At 43.7% G+C, this 20,015-nt stretch overlaps 1 protein-coding gene across 1 annotated transcript in view; it reads right to left on the bottom strand.

The window, feature by feature from the left end:
* The window catches only part of cntnap3 (contactin associated protein family member 3), a gene marked incomplete at its 5' end in the record, with an annotated part of 133,493 nt that extends 116,033 nt beyond the window's left edge, over positions 1-17,460 (bottom strand). The window contains one exon of the mRNA XM_084057561.1: positions 17,373-17,460. Within this exon, the coding sequence (XP_083913687.1) occupies positions 17,373-17,460 (88 nt within the window). The remainder of the gene's footprint in view (positions 1-17,372) is intronic.
* Positions 17,461-20,015: the final 2,555 nt, after the last annotated feature.

Here is a 20,015-nt window from a genome sequence, read left to right on the forward strand (position 1 = left end):
GATTTAGGGTAATTTAGAGTTAATTCTTTCACAAGGTAGTTTTGATGTGCTTTTTGGACAATAAAGCCTAGAGGTTTGTTGCAGCCTTAATTACTGGGGTTCTGTATACACCATTTTTTGAAAAAGACTCACTTACAGTACATAAACAAACTCTTAAATGGGAACAATGGCAATGCACATCGACTTGAGAAGTATACTGTATGACATTTCAGTAGATGTTTTCATGTTTAGCATGCTCCAATGGGAACTATCTATTCTACAGATGCCTGTTGCTTAGTTTAGTTACCTGGTTGACTGAGAGAAAATAGCATTATTTATGCACCTAAAGACAACTAACTGGCAATATGGAAACAGAAAGAGACATTAATATTGTATTTATTTTGTATGTATTTTTTTATTATTGATGTATTTAAATGTTTTGCTTCTTTTTCTGAACTGACAATTTAACTGAAGTACGGAAGAACCAAGATGTTGACTGGCATAAAGAATGAAGCTCAGAGATTTGTTGCAAATATCTTTGCTGTTACAGTAGCTGGAGGACAGAAAGAGAATATCATTTCAAAAAGGACAAGATTAACTAAAAATGTAAAAAGCAATACAAATCAGTTCAAGAAGACTCTAACTAACATAATTGATTAGTTATATTCTGTGTTTTGAATACTAATTATTTTAGCTTTGCTTTAATTGAATTGCTGATTTATTTAAGTAGAGCTATGTATTCTTCATAAGTGTATTGTCTGGTCTAGTTAACTGATTGATTTAAATGCAGAGCAGTTTGTAACAGCCTGAAATACGCAATGAGTGAAACACAGAACTGTTCACTGGTCTATCTAAGAAATGAGTGACCTAATTACAAAGCAGGTCTCAGGTCTGGCTAGCTGAATGACTGAAGTCAGTGACTGAACTACAGATGTCAGTTGACTCACAGAGCCCTCTACTGTTCCAGCTAACTGAAGGTAAAGTCATGGTAGGGTCTTTCAAAAATACCAGATCTACAAGCTCACAACGTATCACATTGTGACACATTGTCAGGACATGTTGTGAGCAAGTAGATCAGATATTTTTTCTTTTAGTCATACATGAAGGCACATAATTAACAGGACAGACTGCTTGTGGCCAGGGGTCATCAATGTGTAAGTACTGGTCAAGACTTGTCTGTGTCCGCTGCAAATCTTTGATTTAAAACATAAAATGACTAGAGCCAGTATACAGTGGCTGACTTGCCAGTCTCCAGGTTTTCTTCAGAATTGATAGGACACATATTTAATTAATGCAGAAATACCAGTGGTGTAAAGTAACAAAGTACAAGTAATTTGTTACAATACTTCTATACTTTAGATTCCCAGACCCCACTTTGAGAACCACTGGCATAGGGTGCCAGTACACCCAGAAACGCCATTCCATTTTGTATTCCATGCCATTGAATGACCTGACTTAGTTAAACAGGATAAGAGCTGGGTTTTCAAACTGTCCTTTGACATTAACACTCTGATAAAGACACTGCCAGACAGGTATTCAAACCTCGTTAAACCAGGTACCAAACATGTGCCTAATGTCTGGGCCTGGAAAAATCTGTCTGAGCCCGAGTTTTTTAAGCTTAGATATTATAATGACTGGTGGATGATGTCAATATGACAATTCTTCTCGCTGTCTCTGGTTGTCTTTAATGCTGAAGCAGAAATTAGACATAAGTACAGAGATGGCCATGGAAATAATAATTTAATAATTGTGAAACTGGGTTACATATTGTTCCATCTACGCCTTCCCTCTCAGCTTTCCTACTTAATATCTTAATAAAAATAAACAGGGCATGTGTTCTCCATCGTGTCTACTGGACTAGTTAGTATACATTTAGGGCTGTTTCTGGTAATATTATTGACGACTCGTTTTGTATGTCCGTGGCAAAAAAGTTGTTTGAGGAAAATGTCCATCACAAGCCGACATTGACGTTGATGACCCCTGCTTGTGGCTCAAGGCCAGATCACTGTGGCTCCTGTGTAAAGCCATGGTGGACCGCCCTGGTGGCACACCTGAGCACATACTATACAACATAAATAAATCTATAGTCTTTCCTGCAGCTGGCCTGCCTCTGCCTGTGATCGAATCCGACTCGAGGCTCTTTGCTGCATGTCATCCCTTCTCTCTGCCGCCTTTCCTGTCTCACTGTCACTATCAAAAATACAGCTGAAATGCGTAAAAGATCATGTAGAAAAATATATATGTCAGATAACGATCACACCAGATGCTGCCTCTGAACAGACTCTGTGTGATACATGTCCCCAAATAGCAGGCCTCTGACCTCGTAGTCAGTAACGAGCTGTCAGGAGCATCAGGTGGGTCCATGTATAGATTGGAAACACAGCAGGTCGTGTGGAGAGACAATCACAGGTCTTTTCTTTCTGTCTCTCTGAGGAGATAAACACCTATCATGGTTTCCATTGTTCTGTCATGTGAGACGTGACATCTATAATACTTATAAATGTGTCTGCTTTCAAGGAAAGAATCAAAAGTTGTCCCTGTTAAGATTCGAAGAGAAACGATTTCTCGTGTTTGCTCACAACGTGTTGTGTTGTGTTGTGTTGTGTTGTGTTGTGCGTGAGACCGGGTCACTGAGAGTGAATGGCAGAGAATCTGGTTCCATGCAAAAGCACCATAAGAGCTGAGTGATATATATATATACATACATCTGTATATATACTGTATATCGTACATAGATAGATAGATAGATAGATAGATAGATAGATAGATAGATAGATAGATAGATAGATAGATAGATAGATAGATAGATACTGTAGATAGACAGATAGATAGATAGATAGATAGATAGATAGATAGATAGATGTATATATATATATATATATATATATATATATATATATATATATATATATATTTATTTTTCTTTATTTTTTTATGTGTATGTTGGTATATAAATGCATATATTTACATTTATACTGTACATACATAAAATGTTAACATACTTGAAGTAAAATAGAAAAGAACAGCAAGGGTAATGTAAAATTGCACAAATATGCACACATGCATATCTCCCTCATTGTGTAAGCCACTCTCAACAGCATGCCTAACTGCCCTGTCTTTGAAATGATTTGTAAACATTCCACATTGGCATCATGCGTTTCTTTTAGCCAAGCCGCGTAACAGCAGGAATGTGTGCGTGGGAGAGAAGCAGAAGCAGAGCCAATCCAACGGAAACGATCAAAAGGACAATGTAGTGTAACCCGGCAGCATTTTAAACCTCTTCATCCTGGATCTGTCACTGCAACACGCACGCAGACGGAGGGCTGAGACAAGCTGCCAACAGCCAGAGTCTTTTCACTTGATTTAAGTTCAAACACTGCTGAAATGAGAGGCAAAAACTGGGAAGAGTCAGTGTGAATAATTAGCTTTATAATGTCTGGCTTATGCAGATTTTGAAGGAATGCTGCAGGCTACAGTGTTTCCAGCAACGGTTCTTGGGGGAGATTTGAATTGTATAGTATGTATGGTGTTCAACAACTAAGTTAATTTGGATATAATTGGCTCTATAGTCTCAGTAATACTGCCGCACATATGTACTTACACAAACACAATGTGAACAACATTGCTCACGTACTCTCTCTCTGTCACTGCAGATAAAGACCAAATGGAGGCAGATTAGATACATTGTCATCTGGGAGAATGCATCTTTCCACCGATCTGATGCGCCAAAGCTGGTTTCATCAGCATTCACAATGTTCACTTCAATACATCCCACCATACTCTCACCTCCTTAACCCCATTGAAGAGATTCTTTTTTTTTTCTTCCCCAACACAGCGGTGGAAGATTTACGATCTCCAGCCCCATGTCAGGATACCCCTCATTCAAGCCATGGAGGAGGCCTGTGACCAAATTGATGCAGGGTCTGTGCAAGGATGTATTTTCCATTCATAATGAGAGAGGATATAGCCTGTATTGTTGACGAAAAGCTAGGCGAGCAGATAGGGCTGTACCAAAACTCAAAGTGGGTTCAAAGTGGGTCACTCGACAGAGACTGCCCTCCTGGCAGTGACGGAGTCGCTCCATGCCGCTAGAGCGAACTCTCTCTCCTCCGTCCTGATACTCCTGGACCTGTCTGCAGCGTTCGACACAGTGAACCATCAGATCCTCCTCTCCACCCTCGAGGGGATGGGTGTCTCAGGCTCTGCACTCTCCCTGTTTGCATCCTACCTGACAGGTCGCTCCTACCAGGTGATGCTGAGAGGGTCTGTGTCAGAACCACACAGGCTCACTACTAGCGGAATACTGCGCCCCAGTCTGGAGCAGAAGCCCACATGCGAGAAAGGTCGACGTGGCTATCAATACCTCACTCCGAATTATAACTGGATGCTTAAAGCCTACCCCTGTGTCCCTCTTGCCAGTCCTCGCGGGAATAGCACCGGCCGGCCTCCGACGGGAGGCTGCCACCCTCGCCCTGGCCAGGAAGGCACAAAAGTATGACTGGCACATCCTGCACAACACCACAATAACACCAGCACCTCCAAGCAGACTCAAGTCCCGCCACCCCTACAACAAGGCAGCACAAGAAATGCTCAACTCCACCTCTGAGGACATCTCCAGAGATGCATGGTTGGCAGCAGCTTGGAAGGAGGAGTGGGAGTCAGCCGGGCCCTCCCGAATCCACCGTTACATCTGGGACCCAGGAGATGGCGCCATTGGAGGAGATGACCTACCACGCCGGCAATGGACCACACTGAACCGTCTACGAACTGGGGTCGGTCGCTTTAAAACATCAATGAAGACGTGGGGCTTGGCGGACAGTGCGGCATGCGAGTGCGGTGACCCTGAGCAGACCGCCGACCATATAATCACCATCTGCCCCTTATATAGACCACCCTCGGAAGCCAGCCTCTTTGACCTAGGACCAGAGATGCGGGCATGGCTACACGACACCGAGTTGGACCTCTGACGTTACACGAAAGAAGAAGAAGGCTCACTACTGGGGTTCCCCAAGGCTCGGTTCTGGGTCCTCTTCTTTTCTCTCTTTACACTACATCTCTTGGTGCTGTCATCCACTCCCATGGCTTTTCCTACCACTGCTATGCCGATGACACCCAGCTGATCCTCTCATTCCCCTCCTCTGACACACAAGTGGAGGCACGCATTGCTGCTTGTCTGGCTGACATCTCGGGGTGGATGTCGACGAACCACCTGAAGCTCAACCTGGACAAGACCGAGCTGATGTTCCTCCCGGGGAAGGGCTGTCCGCACCGAGACATGGCCATCACCATTGACAGCACTGTGGTGGCGTCAACTCGGACTGCGAAGAATCTGGGTGTGACCTTGGACGATCGACGGCAAACATCGCATCAGTGACACGGTCCTGCAGATTCCTCCTCTACAACATCAGGAGGATTCGCCCCTTCCTCACGGAGAAGGCAGCCCAGGTGCTCATCCAGGCTCTTGTCATCTCCCGCCTGGACTACTGCAACTCTCTCCTTGCTGGTGCTCCGGCATCTGCCATCAGACCTCTGGAGCTTGTTCAGAAAGCTGCTGCTCGTCTGGTGTTCAACCGCCCCAAGTTCTCCCACACAACTATCCTTCTCCGTTCTCTACACTGGCTCCCCGTAGCAGCTCGCATTCAGTTTAAAACCCTGGTGCTAGCCTATAGGGCAGTGAAAGGAACAGCTCCTTCTTACCTCCGGGCTATGGTCGATGCTTACACCCCTGCCCGACCACTTCGGTCTGCCACCTCGGGGCGACTGATTGCCTCGTCACTCAAGGGTCCTTCTGGTCGATCGACGCGGTCACAACTTTTTTCTGTTCTGGCCCCACAGTGGTGGAATGAACTTCCCACTGATGTCAGGACAGCAGAGTCACTGCCCATCTTTCGCCGCAGGCTGAAAACCCACCTCTTCAGGAAACACTACCCTTCCTCTTTGCCTGGCCTACTTGTTGTTAACTAGTTGTACGAACTCTTGTTTTATTGATGTATTGTTTTATTGGATCTTGTTTAGTCGATACACTTATTCATTTTAGCTCGTGCTCATTTGATGTTTGCTATTTTGTCTCATATGTTTAAGAAAGTAGGTAGCTGATATATTGCACTTTTACCTTAGGGCTAGGTATACTCTTGGTTGCTTGTTTTTGCAGGAAATGCACTTAAGACTTCTGGTGATTAGTAGTTTCGTTCCCTACCTATGTTGAATGCACTTATTGTAAGTCGCTTTGGATAAAAGCGTCTGCTAAATGACTGTAATGTAATGTGACAACCGTTCAGCTATCTATCAATTATCCAGTAGTAGTAATTATAGTTCCTCAACTTTTAACATGACAATGAAGGCGATGTCTCACAGCATTACTTTTGGTGTTTTTCTCCTCAGACATTCCTGTATTAGGTTTTCGGGTTTTTGCCCATGGTATGCATTATACCGGTAAGTGTACAGTAATACTGTATTTCCATGCAAAACCGGGCTATAAGATTTGATTAGATGAGGCCTTTTTCTTATGCTATGCAGTAAAATCCTCTGTGTTAATTTAACTGACAATGTTAAAATGGAACCAAATGGACCTGTAAGGGTACAATTTTAAACTCTTAAAATAACATTGAGGATTTTATTGCGTACTGCAGAACCACAGGAGCCGTACAGGCCAGTTGATGGTCATAATGCGTCAGTAAGTTCTTTTTGGGTTCAGACCTTGTGGACACCCAGGCCATATATAACTTTTATTTAACCAGAAAGTCACATTGAGATTGAAAACCTATTTTACAAGTGAGACCTAGAAGGCCATGGAAAAGGGTTGCTCATTTTCATGACCATTAAACCATCCAGGGACCCTTCAGTGACCAGTTATTGTTATAGTGTGTGTGTGTGTGTGTGTGTGTGTGTGTGTGTGTGTGTGTGTGTGTGTGTGTGTGTGTGTGTGTGTGTGTGTGTGTGTGTGTGTGTGTGTGTGTGTGTGATGCAGCAATCAGGAGGGTAAGGTTGCTTTTCTGTACTGCACTACTCCCTGAGGGGATGTTAAAAGATAAGCACTCCTTAAGAAGTTCTCTACAGATAATTGCATGTCCTCCATCTTGTCTCCTCACACTCTCGACACAAGTTGTTGGAAGAGTTAAGTGTTGAACCGGGGTGTTCTGTAATAGGTGAAATAGGCAGTTATTTATTATCCACGCCAGGCTGGAACGGCCGAAGGCGAGGGATTATGTTTTCGCTTGTGAGTCTGTCTGTCTGTCTGTCTGTCAGAGCCGCCCGTCTGTCCGTCCATCTGTGAGCAGCTCATCTCAGGCACCGCTGGACCGATCGCTGTGAAACTTTGCACGCACACTGCCGGGAGACTAAGGAAGAACCTCTACCCCCACTATAAGTCCGATTTTTTTTATATTACGTTTCTAGTTTATTTTCAGGACTTGGACACCCACAATGTGATAAAGTATTGATCTGTCAGATTGCCTACGATTGGCTTCCAAAGTTTGCAGGGGTGGCCTCCTTTGCACAAAATGCCACAAATCATGAAACTTTGCCAGCATATTCCCACTAGGCCAAGTATAAGTATATAAATATAACGGAGGAGAGGGCGTAAAATCAAGGTACTTCATACACATCATGTTTACAAAAAGTTTTCAAAGCCAACATGTTTTGACCGACAGGTCTTCATCAGGGCAAGTAGCATTTATTATATTGTGTAGGATTGTTGGGCCAAGTCAGCTTGCTGGCCCCAAATCTATGAACCAGCACTTTTCTGAAATGTCACTGTTTGGTAAAAGCCTACAATCTCAGGTCAAGGTATTTTCTCTCTGTACGCTGCTAATGCATTTCACAGTAATCCATTTAGAGTTATTGGTTTGTTTGGTGTGCTGGGACAGAGAGGTTTATAGTGCTGCTCTGAGATATGACATTGTCTATTTAGAAAACCTCCAGCAGCTACACTTAAAAGTCCCCTAGGACCCAAAACAGTAACCTCCGTAGTGCCAGGCACCAGGTGCCCTAATGGCTGCACTCCACTGCAACCTGCTCCGTGTAGAAGAATGCAACAATACCGTCTGCTTTTTGAGTGTGTGGGCATGTACTGTATAACCCCCCCGCCCCAATACACACATAAGCATAAATACACAATTACATACATATACCGTATTGTTCCACGTTACCATAGCTATAAATAACAACGTGTTCTTCCTCAACTCACCCACTTAAGTGAGGGTTTACGACCCCCATGCTGCACCAACCAGCCAATAAGACACCACTGTTGAATGTTTAATAAGAGTCCATAAACATCAGCTCACACCTATTTAATGGTCCCTATTAACTCCTAATTACCTTCAGTCCTGAAGGAGATGATATCTGGACATCAGGGGTTTACAATGCTGAAATATGACTAATATAAAGCTGGGAACCTGTAGAAGAAGCTACAGTACATTCAGACCCAAGCACCAACCTCACTATACCAGCAAACAAAACTGCCTTTAATAGCTACAATCTGTACGTTTTATGTCTCTCCTGACAGACAGAGATAATTGCAACGGTGTCCAAGACTCTGAGCTACAGTATAGATGGTGCCAGATCTAGTGTTCAATTTGTCTGCTTCAAATAACTTTTTTGCTATTGTCAACCAGTACTGTAGGTGTCCTACCCGACACTAGGATTGAAACAGTGACCACCTCCAACCACTGCAGATGCTACTTATATTGTATTAAAATAACAGTTTATTCATTTTGCACTTATCTTACACTTACAATTAGTAATGCGTCCTTCATTTATCTGTTTGCCTCGTTACAGCACACCAGTAGTGCAATTGTCTCCAAACTTTGCACAAATATAAGTCATGGGTTGGGACATTTAATAGGCCAGCTTTAAGTGTTATTATTTACAATTGTTGATTCAAACTGAAAATATGCCCATGATTTTGCCCAATAGGATGCCCAACTGTGCATGACCAGTTAACGACCAGTAGGTAGCAGTAATACAACACTAAGGATGCAAGCTGCCGTTAAAATCCAAACAAAAAGAAGGAGCAGCAGAAGCAGCAGAAGAAGAAGAAGAAGCGTACACCCTTGCACGCTCATGGCTGTTATTTTCTGAGATGCGCACACCCCTGCACGGGTAGCCAGATTATCAGCCTGAAACTGCGTGTGCCTGGAGCTTCAGTCTGAAATTGGCTGCAGTGTTGGCGATTTGCGAGGGGGAGGGGATTCGAATTTCCCTAAACCAATCACAAGAGATCCACGGATCCGCCTACATCTGACGTCATCGCACAGCTTGTTTTAGCAGATATTCGCTGATTGGTTTGTCGTTAGACCCACCCCCACCTCCGACTCTCATTGGACGGTACTGGAGGGTATCGAAGATATCCTAGGCTCACATTTCAACACCAGACCAAGAGGCAGTCCACTCAGAGAGTGGGCGGGGTCTATGGTTTGGAACCAGGCTACTGCACGTGCACATGAGTCACGGACAGAGAAGAACATTGGTGTTTTATAAATGGACATTGGACATCACTTTCAAACACTCTGCTATAACGCATTTTCACTTTTTGACACGTGAGCGCTACAGAAACAACAACACGTTCAACATCTTGCGTGTGCGCGTGCACGCATGCACTGTGTGTGGACACAGCATACCTACAAAGAATGTGACGTGAGGGAAACATTGTCAACAACAATAACAACTGAATACAGCATATTATTTCAAAGTGTGTGTGCGAGCATGCACACACTGTGCATGCGTGCATGTGGTAGCAGCAGCACTGTGGATCCATCCCCACAGTGAACTAATGGACGGCTACATGTTTCGTGTTCCACAGGTTGCATTGTTTTCTTTACATTTCTCGTAATCTGTGTATCGCTCTCTCACGTGGAAGTGCATCTGTGACCCCTTCCTAGCAGGTTTCAGCGCGTTAGTTTCTGCAGAGATGGCTAGACTGCGTGAAACGAGCATAAATGACAGGTGGGGATCAAACATGTTGTGGCCACCAGAGTTTGTGTGACTGTGACATACACAGAAAAGCTGCCTGCAGCAACCTCTTCTACAGCACACATCACTTTTAATATCCAACAGCGTTAGTGTGAACAATAAATCAATGGGCATTATTGTACAGTACTACTACTAGCCTGTATTTTGGTTGTAAACAAACTATTCACAAAATAAACATAAACAGTAAGCACACACACACACACACACACACACACACACACACACACACACACACACACACACACACACACACACACACACACACACACACACACACAGTCAGAGTGGAGCTGTCCATGGTGCTGAGTAGTGCTGGACAGGTGAGCAGCTGTCCATGGTTTTGAACCACAAAACTGTGACCATAGAGTTAAAAGTAATAGAGAGAGGTAACGAAAAAACCCGCCGATTCACTTGTATGGAGTTGCTCACCCAGCGCATACTATTTGGGGCCTATGTGTTGCGTTTTGCGCCACTCTGCGTGTCGTCTTGCATGCAGTACCTATAATCGGCCACCATGTCCAATGCGCTTCACTGCTCCTCTCGGTTCTGGGGGCTTGGCTGTGACCTGTCCATGGTACTGAGTAGTTCTGGACAGGCGAGCTCTGTCCATGGTTCTAAACCATACAGCTCCCTTATCCATGGAACAAATCATTGTTTGTGTCTCTTGGTATGACATAAAAAACGTTTTTGCCCTTTTTTTCCAATCCTCATTTCAACATTTAATGTTGTAGTAGTAAATACAGGGTAGACTGAAAATCTAAAATAGATTTTCAATCCAACTTTAACACTATTAGCTGAATCGACTTTTGAAGAGATAGATTTAAACGGATACTATACATACAGCACATACAGGTAAACCTTGTTGTAGAGGGTATTGTCAATGCTAGCTAGAATGTCCTGTAGTTATTAGGAAGTCAGAAAAAAAACATGCAAGAGGAAATTATCTGGGACACTTCTCTCATGATGACAGCTCCTTAATTAGTTGGCAGAAGATAATATGTAGGATTGTAGCTTTAATAAGAGTCTGTTAGCATCAACTCATATCACATAATGTAATATGCTTGTAACACTGCTGGCTGCTTTCTATGAAGCCGTTCTGTTTTATTATTGATATATGCAATTTAAATGTACATGAATGCTATGTAATGCTGTACATCCTGTGTAGCTTAACACAATATTAATTTAGTTGAACAACATGAACCCTAGCATCCCTATTCTGGGCATTTAATAAGTGAATATTCAGCAACAATAGGTGAACATTTGGCAAAAATCGCAGAGCTACGAGCTTACAATGCTGTGACCTCTATACCTTCAAAACCTTCAAAACAAAAGTAGAAAACCTGCTCCCACTTGACCACAATGCTAACACTGTGTGAGGGCTGAGATTAAAATGCTAATGCCAGCATAGTGTAAAGGTTGATCATAAAATCTCAATGCTAATTTAGGGCTGGTGTCACATACAGAGCAAACATGGGCGCTAATGGGAAGGCAGAGGGTGACACAGTGGATTGCAGTGTAGGGAGTTAAAGTCTATTATTCAAAAATTATCTGATGTAAATTTCTTGTGGGAACAGAGAAAGAGAGTGGACCATGGAGGCGGGACAGAGTGGATCCCCACAGGACTTTGTGAAAAGTTGGCCCCTCAAACTCACCGACTCAGACTTTAAAGTTGACATTAATATTCAAATCCATGCAGCCGGGCAAGGCCAAATAGTCTGGAGGCCGTGAGGCAGTGTGTCTAGAAGGTGCGTTAAACACACATGCATATGCACATTCACATATATCGTCGCTGTCAGACAGAAACCTTTTATCTTCATATTGCATATTCTTATGTTTTTTTCATAAAGGATTCCTTCGTTGCATAAAATAGTCGATCTACAAGCTCACAACGCGTCACATTGACGCTTTGTGAGCTCGTAGACCGACTATTTACTATTTCATTTTTGAAATGTTTTGCCTATAATGACATGCCCAAAATAGGGATGCCAGGTTGAAAGTGGTAAGTCTATCTAATATGAGCTAAATAATAACTACACTGGTTCCACTGGAACACAGGGTCTTTTTTCCATGTCCTGGAAAGTAACGGTTTTGGACATGTTTTCCACCCAACAGTGACAACATAATACACTCATAGAAACCCAGAAAAACTCATGCACACACCCTAAGGGTTTTCTATGAGAACATGCAACTCTTCCTCACACACCCTCATCAGTTCTCCTCTACTTTCTGCAATTGCCTTCCTCATTCTGCCTCTTGTTATTGTAACATTAGCTTAAAAGGAGGCCTATTATGCCAATTTCCACCTATTATATGCATGAATCACAGTAAAAAAAAACTTTATTTATTTCATAATAAAAGCTCACTTATTTCTAATTGGACAACTTTTTGTTTGGATGAGAACCATGTAGAAACGATGTAGGCAGAGCTAATTTTGAAAATAGGAAAAGCCCTAGGAAATGGCAGTCCGAACATTTTGCTCACAGTGATTACTTTATCATTAATTTACCTCATTATTTGAAAGGTTGGAAATTTGTAATATGCACATCCCAACACTGTCACATTATTTAATGTATATCACAGAAAATAAGGAAAAGCACATCAGGTCCGCCTTTAACAGTCTTCATCAGTACAGGAACAACAGGTATGCGGGTTCGAATCCAGAGTCGTAACTGAAACCCAAGACATCAACTCCAATGCTTTCCTCTCGATGTTCATTCCAAACCTCCTTCCTATTACCTTTCTCCTCACACTCCTTCCATACATTCATGAAAGGCTTTTCGTTAACTACCTAGCCTAGAAAAGAATTGCCAATTTTGTTTTAGGAAACCTTTGGCCCCTCATCTTATGTTCTCATTCTTCCTTCTTATATGCCATCTCTCCATCCCATTAACACAGGACTTCATCTGTCTGCTCTCCAGACAATGGGTCCCTTTTTAACACTCTCCTAGTCCAACTTACTGAACACGTACCTGCTCAGCCGTTAGCAGCAGTCCCACTGGACAAAAGCATCATCAGCTAATCTCCTCGCACCCTGCGGGGGAGTGGTTTCTTGCTACGATTTCCCGGTGTCTCAGCAGCCAGGATCCAATGTTTCCCCCCTCGGAGGCAAACAAATCATCGGAGCGACATCTGCGTTTAATATGCATACAGCTTGTTGCCATTTAGACAGATGCTATCTTTGATGTTTACCTTGTGTGGTACCACTTAATGGTTTAGTTTTTCTATCTATCTATCTTGACCATTTAAAAGATCAAGAGAGAATCAAGAGAGGTTTATCTGTCACTCACTCATACAGGTACAAGCAACAAAATGTTGGTGTTTAGGGTAAACACTATGGTTCATGCCATTTCTGATATTGCACTTTGTACTGTAAGTCAATCTGGATAAGAGCATCTTCTAAATGCTTAAATAGTCATTGTAAATTGTTAGCAGCGTCTTCATAATGAAGAGTAAAGTGCCCCTGGGGACAGAAACAAGATGTGTAGCTGAGTATGAACCCTGCTGCCTGCATCTATACGCCTCCTCCAATCCTTCTTATTATGCTGCTGTGTTTAATGGTCCATGCATGCAAAGTGAGTGAGTGCGTGAGTGAGTGAGTGAGTGAGTGAGTGAGTGAGTGAGTGAGTGAGTGAGTGAGTGAGTGAGTGAGTGAGAGTGAGTGAGTAAGAGACAGAGATAGAGTGGGAAAGGGAGAGCATGAGAGAGATAGAGAGAGAGAGAGAGAGAGAGACCAACGACAAATCCAATGACCACCAAAGTTCTGCTGATCAAAGGGAAGTCCATTTTCAATAGGGAAGACATAAAAAGAGAATATGGTAATCAAGAGCAGATCAGAATATGTATTGAATGTTGATGTCACTGTCAGACAGGTGAGGTTGATACAGAAGTGCACTTCCTCCTAAGTATGTGGACAAAATACAACCAAAAAACAGCTTTCATAAAAGTTCAATACTCAGGTTATAATAATAATAATAACACGTTTCAAACATTCAAGTGCTTGATGATTACATACCAGGATTGCCCAGGAAAGATTATCACTGACTCCTCTCACCCCACTCAACACCTCTTCCAAAAGCTAAACCTTCTGGCTAGAGGCACTGGTCTATTAAGACCACCACCTTGCGCCACAGGGAAGTTTTTTCCCTGTGGCAGTGAGGATCACAAACAAGCCCACCGACAGATCTATGGGATTGGATGTTGCAGAGGCAGTGGCTCATTAAACCTGGGCTCACACTACAGGAATTTTAAAAAACCTTACCGATTTTGAGATCTGGTTTCATCATGAACATAAGGAGAATTCACAACAATATTGAAAATAATGGTGCATCACACACTAGAGTATATTAACCGTGATCTCATCTCATGTGATCACATCCGGAAGCAGATGTACAACAAGAGGTGGTGGTGGTGTCAACAAGAGGTTTGGGCCTCACATCTAGTAGGCTACAATAAAGGCTATACATGATTCACACACCTCATGAACTACTGATTAACACCGTGCGGCCATGAGGGAGTGGATATGTGAGTATGCAGCAACCCACTGACACAGACACAGACACAGACACACACACACACACACACACACACACACACACACACACGCACACACACACACACACACACACACACACACACAGGCAAAATCAATGTATTGTATAATGTATCAAATTAATCAATATTGTCTCATGTTGAAGCTTTAGCTAAATTAATATGAATTATGCATTTAATTGAGATGGAGAAGAGAAAGAGATGAATCACAGAAGGGGGAAATAGGGCGAGAGATGAATAGGTGGTTATAGAGAGAGAGAGAGAGAGAGACAGACAGAGGTAGAGACATAGACACAAATGGCAAAGAGAGAGGCGGAGAGGGGGAGAGAGAAAAATGTATGGAGAGAGAGGAGGGTAGAGTGAGATAGGAGAAGGTAAATGACCGGATGGGGAAACTGAGGATGTATAGAGAAAAGGGGAAGAAAGAAGGAGAAAGAAAGACCAAAATATGAAGGCAGGGGACTGAGGAATGAATATAGACCCCTTAACAGACGACGTCACACTGGCTGCGTGCAGCCAGTATGCGCGCAACGAAACCCATTATATCAGGTCTCGTTAGGACGCGTCTCACTAGCCAACACACACAAGAGGGGGTTGGGGTGTGCTGAAACCAGTGCACCCCGAAACAGGTTGGGAATTGATTGCGTGAAACAATCACCTGTGCGTCCAGGCTCAATGTTAGTAAACAAATAATTGGTCTATAGGGAGAGGTAGATAATGGGAGGAGTAGACTGGGGTTCAGAAGAAAAAACTTGTGAGTGGTAGACAGAAATAAAGTAAGAAAAGAGAGAACAAGAGAGAGGAGTTATGAGAGACAGACAGAGAGAGAGAGAGAGAGAGAGAGAGAGAGAGAGAGAGAGAGAGAGAGAGAGAGAGAGAGAGAGAGAGAGAGGAGTAATCAGAGAGAGATAAACAGGGAGAGGGGTAATCAGAGAAAGAAACAGATGAGTAATCAGAGAGAAAGAGAGATGGGGAGAGGCTAGTGGGGAGCTTACATCTGCTCCAATTACACAAGTGCACAGCCGCACGCATGCACGCACGCGCATACACACACTTTCTCTCTCTCTCTCTCTCTCTCTCTCTCTCCCTCCCCACCCCCTCTCCCCTGTTTCTCTCCCTTTCCCTCTAATTTCTACCCATGTCATTTCATGTTTCACTCCCTCCATCTCTCTCTCGCAACTTGCTGTGTGTGTGTGTGTGTGTGTGTGTGTGTGTGTGTGTGTGTGTGTGTGCGTGTGCGTGTGCGTGCCTGCGTGTGTGTAGTGCCATACACCCACTTTCTTCTCCTGCCCCCCATTTAGGAATATCTCTCTCTCCCTCTCCCTCCCTCCCTCCCTCTCCCTCCCTCCCTCCCTCCCTCCCTCCCTCTCTCTCTCTCTCTCTCTCTCTCTCTCTCTCTCTCTCTCTCTCTCTCTCTCTCTCTCTCTCTCTCTCTCTCTCTCTCTCTCTCTCTCTCTCTCTCTCTCTCTCTCTCTCTCTCTCTCTCTCTCTCTCTCTCTCTCTCTCTCTCTCTCTCTCTCTCTCTCTCTCTCTCTCTCTCTCTCTCTTCTTCCTCTTAAATTCTGTCACACTCTGTTCACACTGGCTGCTCCCCGGAGTGCTCACTTATTCACAGCCTCCGTGTGCAAGGCAGCTGTTTGACATGCTTCAGCCTGCACCTGTACGCTACATTGAGCCCCAAATTAAGCGCTCAAACAACTAAATAACCCGTTTATTGCGCATTTAAAAGACGCATTTTTAGTGCCGAAGTGTAATTGAACCAACGACCGTTTTAGCTCAACACAAAACAGACGGGACAGGATATTAAAAGTCTTCTGTATTAGCTGCCAGGTCTGCAAAATTATACAGAATTCCTGGACTGTCATGTGCGCTGCTGTCGTGCGTAATAAACGGTCGTTCCATGAGCAGAGAGCAGCAGCCCCTCAACAGTGTAGTTACACTAGAATCCTCAGTGTTCATTTTACTCTGAGAGTGTATAAATGGAACAAAAAAGCAACCATAATAGGGTATGCGTATGCGCAGTCCCAGAGAAACATTAAGTAGCAAACAACAGCTTGCTAAAACTAACAGCAAGACGCTGAAAACCCTGCTGCGGCACCATTAAAGAAAATGTATAGCTACCTTAATGGCATAAAATAAAGCCCTGTGGGTCAATTCCAACTAACTGTGTCCGAACCGCCTCATGTGTCACCATAACAGGAGCAGCTTTCACACATTACAGGTCGCCACGCTAATGAGGCTGACGCAGCTGGTGGTGCAATTCTCTGATGCGCTAAATGAGGCTTTAATTCAGTGGTGTTTCTCAAACCGTTTCAGCCCGTGACCCCCCAAAATAATCATATCTGAATTGGGGACCCCCCTGACCCCCCACCCTGACAAGCACTTGGAATTGTAGGAGTTGAGGCATTCGATTTAGACGTCTCAACAGATAGATATTGTGAAAATAGCAGATCTACAAGCTCACAACAATTTGCAAGGCAAGGGTTGTGAGCTTGTAGATAAGCTACTTTCATTTTTTTTAAATATATATAGGCCTATATTATTTGACAAATTTGTCAAGGTTTGACCAGTTTTTATAGTATACTTTGTTGATTACTTTTGATGCCATACTCTGGGGACCCCCCAAAATGATGTGGGGGTCCCGACCCACAGGTTGAGAACCACCGTTTCAATTAAACGGCACGACACCCGGAGTCGACAAACAGTGACTGACACGCCGTTGCGTTTGGACACGCGGTATAGGATACTTTTTTTCCAAGTGTGAGGGCTGGAATTTAAGCGGATAAACTGCACTCAGGAGTCACCAGTCCAGGAGTCAGGACCACGTAGGCTACTGCATATCCTGTCTCCGTTAAAAAAAAACGCAAAGTGCTCACCTTCTCCAGATGTCCCGTACGAGCCTAAAAGAAGCAGGACAATCTGTGCAATACTAATTCCACGGAGTCTTCTAGTCCCCATATCCATCATGAAGCGCTGGACGGGAGGATGCTGCGGTCGTCAGCCTCTCCTCTTGTTTTGGTAGCTATACTCTTGTCCCGTGAATTCTCCTCTATAAATGTGGCGCGCTTGTGGTGCTGTGTTGATGCTCTTACTACTCCATCCGGCCGCTGTTACCGCGACTGAACGAACAAGAGAGTTGGCTGCACTCTGAGGGATGGGGGAGAAAGCTTTCACTATAAGAGAGAGAGAGAGAGAGAAAGACAAAGAGAGAGAGAGAGGGAGAGGGAGAGAGAGAGAGAGAGAGAGAGAGAGAGAGAGAGAGAGAGAGAGAGAGGGAGAGGGAGAGGGAGAGGGAAGAGGGAGGGATGGGACGAGAAAGCTTTCACTATAAGAGAGAGAGACAGAGAGAGAGAGAGAGAGAGAGAGAGAGAGAGAGAGAGAGGGGGGAGAGGGAAGATGGAGGGATGGGACGAGAAAGCTTTCACTATAAGAGAGAGAGAGAGAGAGAGAGAGAGAGAGAGGGGGGGAGAGGGAGAGAGAGAGAGAGAGAGAGAGGAGGAGAGTTTTCTTTATTTCTTCCTTTCTTTCTCTCAGACAGGGAGGGGGAGGAAGTGAGAGCGGAATAGGGGTTCACCAAAAGAGAGAAAGAAGGGGGGGGGGGGGGTTGGATACCTGAAAGACTTTCACCGCTGTCAAAGCACCATGCAGTTTCAGCGCGCTGCCTCCTTTGAGTCCTTTCAATGGTCCTTTTAGTCCCTCTGCGGCTCAGTCATTAAAACAGTCCTCCTGACGACCCCCTGCCTGGTAAAACCACCATGCCAAATCTCTCTACAGAATCCTACAGGTCAACATACCCTGGATATGTCCTGCATCACCAGAGGTTTCACACAACATACACATAGATCGATTGAAGGTCTATTCTATTCTGCTCTGCTTGACTGCATTCTGTTCTGGTCTGTTCTACTGTGTTCTATTTTGTTCCACAGCGTTGTTTAGCAGCCTGATTTGGCCCATCAGTCATGTTCTTGTCTGACTCTAGTTGGCAGCCTTCAGCTCTGAGCCAAAGCAGCCTCCATCAGGCTTGGCTCATTTCCCCTCTGACACACAGCACACCGCCACCAACACACAGAGACAGATCTGTGTGGCGATCGCATTCAGCAATGCACAGGGAATAGGAATACTGTATAGGAATACAGGAGAGAAAGGAACTTCACAATCAACAGAGAATGTTAAACACAATTGGAAACAGATACAGTATAGCATAGCATGTAGTATTTATGCATGCTTTAGCCACTTGAGCCCTACTTATACTTTGTCGTGCTAATCTATCTATCTATCTATCTGTCTGTCTGTCTGTCTGTCTGTCTGTCTGTCTGTCTGTCTATCCGTCCATCTATCCATGTCAGTTGTAGTTTAGAGTTTGGCCATGCTGATGTCATTGTTTTTGGTTTGATAGCTGCCTTTAGTTGTTTTCTTATTTCTTTATATTCACCGTCATACCGTTTTTCAGAAGCATTTTATTTATAGCTTCTAGGGATTTCTTAGTTTTTTTTCCCCTGAGCGTTGCATTTAATGCTGCTTTGTGGAAGATACCGTTTATTTCTGTAGCTGCATTATTTATGCCTTCATGAGGCACTTTTTATTTCATTCAAATTTTGTGTGAATTGTTGTTTGGAGCTGTTTGGAGCCATCTGTATGATTTGTTTAGATTTTACTGCAGGGTTTCTATCATGATTGTTTAAGAATTGATCTGCCTGTGACCAGAAAGAGGGTTTGTTTTCTGACAGTAAAACCATTAATGCAGAAGGGATCCATCATCCATGTCTCAGATGGCAGTACACTATACAGCGGTCCCTGTAGCTGAACAGTAGGTAAACCATCCCAAACTGTCCCCTCTGATCCTAACATTTAGAAGATACAAGCCAGAGGCTCTGCAGGGATGCACAAAATCCTTCCTATTCCGTTTTACTACAACTTTTTCAGAGTTGTTTCTTGGGGATGTGGGTGAGAGTTTCAGAGGTGACTGTCCAAATATTTGTATTTATATGACTTGTCTACGTAATCGAGTCCTGAACCTGTGGGCTATTCCCCACACAGAAGTATTTTACCCTGGGTTTGAAAGTGGAGTACGTATCTCTGTTCGTAGGGAGTTGTAGAAATTCTGTTCATAGTATTGTGATTCAGATGGGGGGGGGGGGGTGTGCGTGCACTGCACAGAAGGATAAATCAACTTCACAAAAACAAATATTTTTCTAGTAGTGCAGTAGAGTTGCAGCAGAAAGGGAATCAAAGGTCTGAGGTCTACATGAGTCACGTGACAATCAAGCAACGCAAAACAACCCAATTCATCCGTTGTTGCCTATTTACCTTTACATTGCTCTGGAAAACACCTGTCTGCTACTGTATGTGTGTGTGTGTGTGTGTGACACGTGTGTGTGTGTGTGTGTGTGTGTGTGTGTGTGTGTGTGTGTGTGTGTGTGTGTGTGTGCGCGCGTGCGTGCGTGTGTGTTAATTATTAAACAGATGATTGCACCCATCCACTCTTGCATATTATTTATGTGACATTTATTTCTAATTCA

This window comes from Gymnoscopelus microlampas, assembly GCF_963454915.1.
Source record: "Gymnoscopelus microlampas genome assembly, chromosome: 5".
Taxonomy (NCBI): Eukaryota; Metazoa; Chordata; class Actinopteri; order Myctophiformes; family Myctophidae; genus Gymnoscopelus; species Gymnoscopelus microlampas.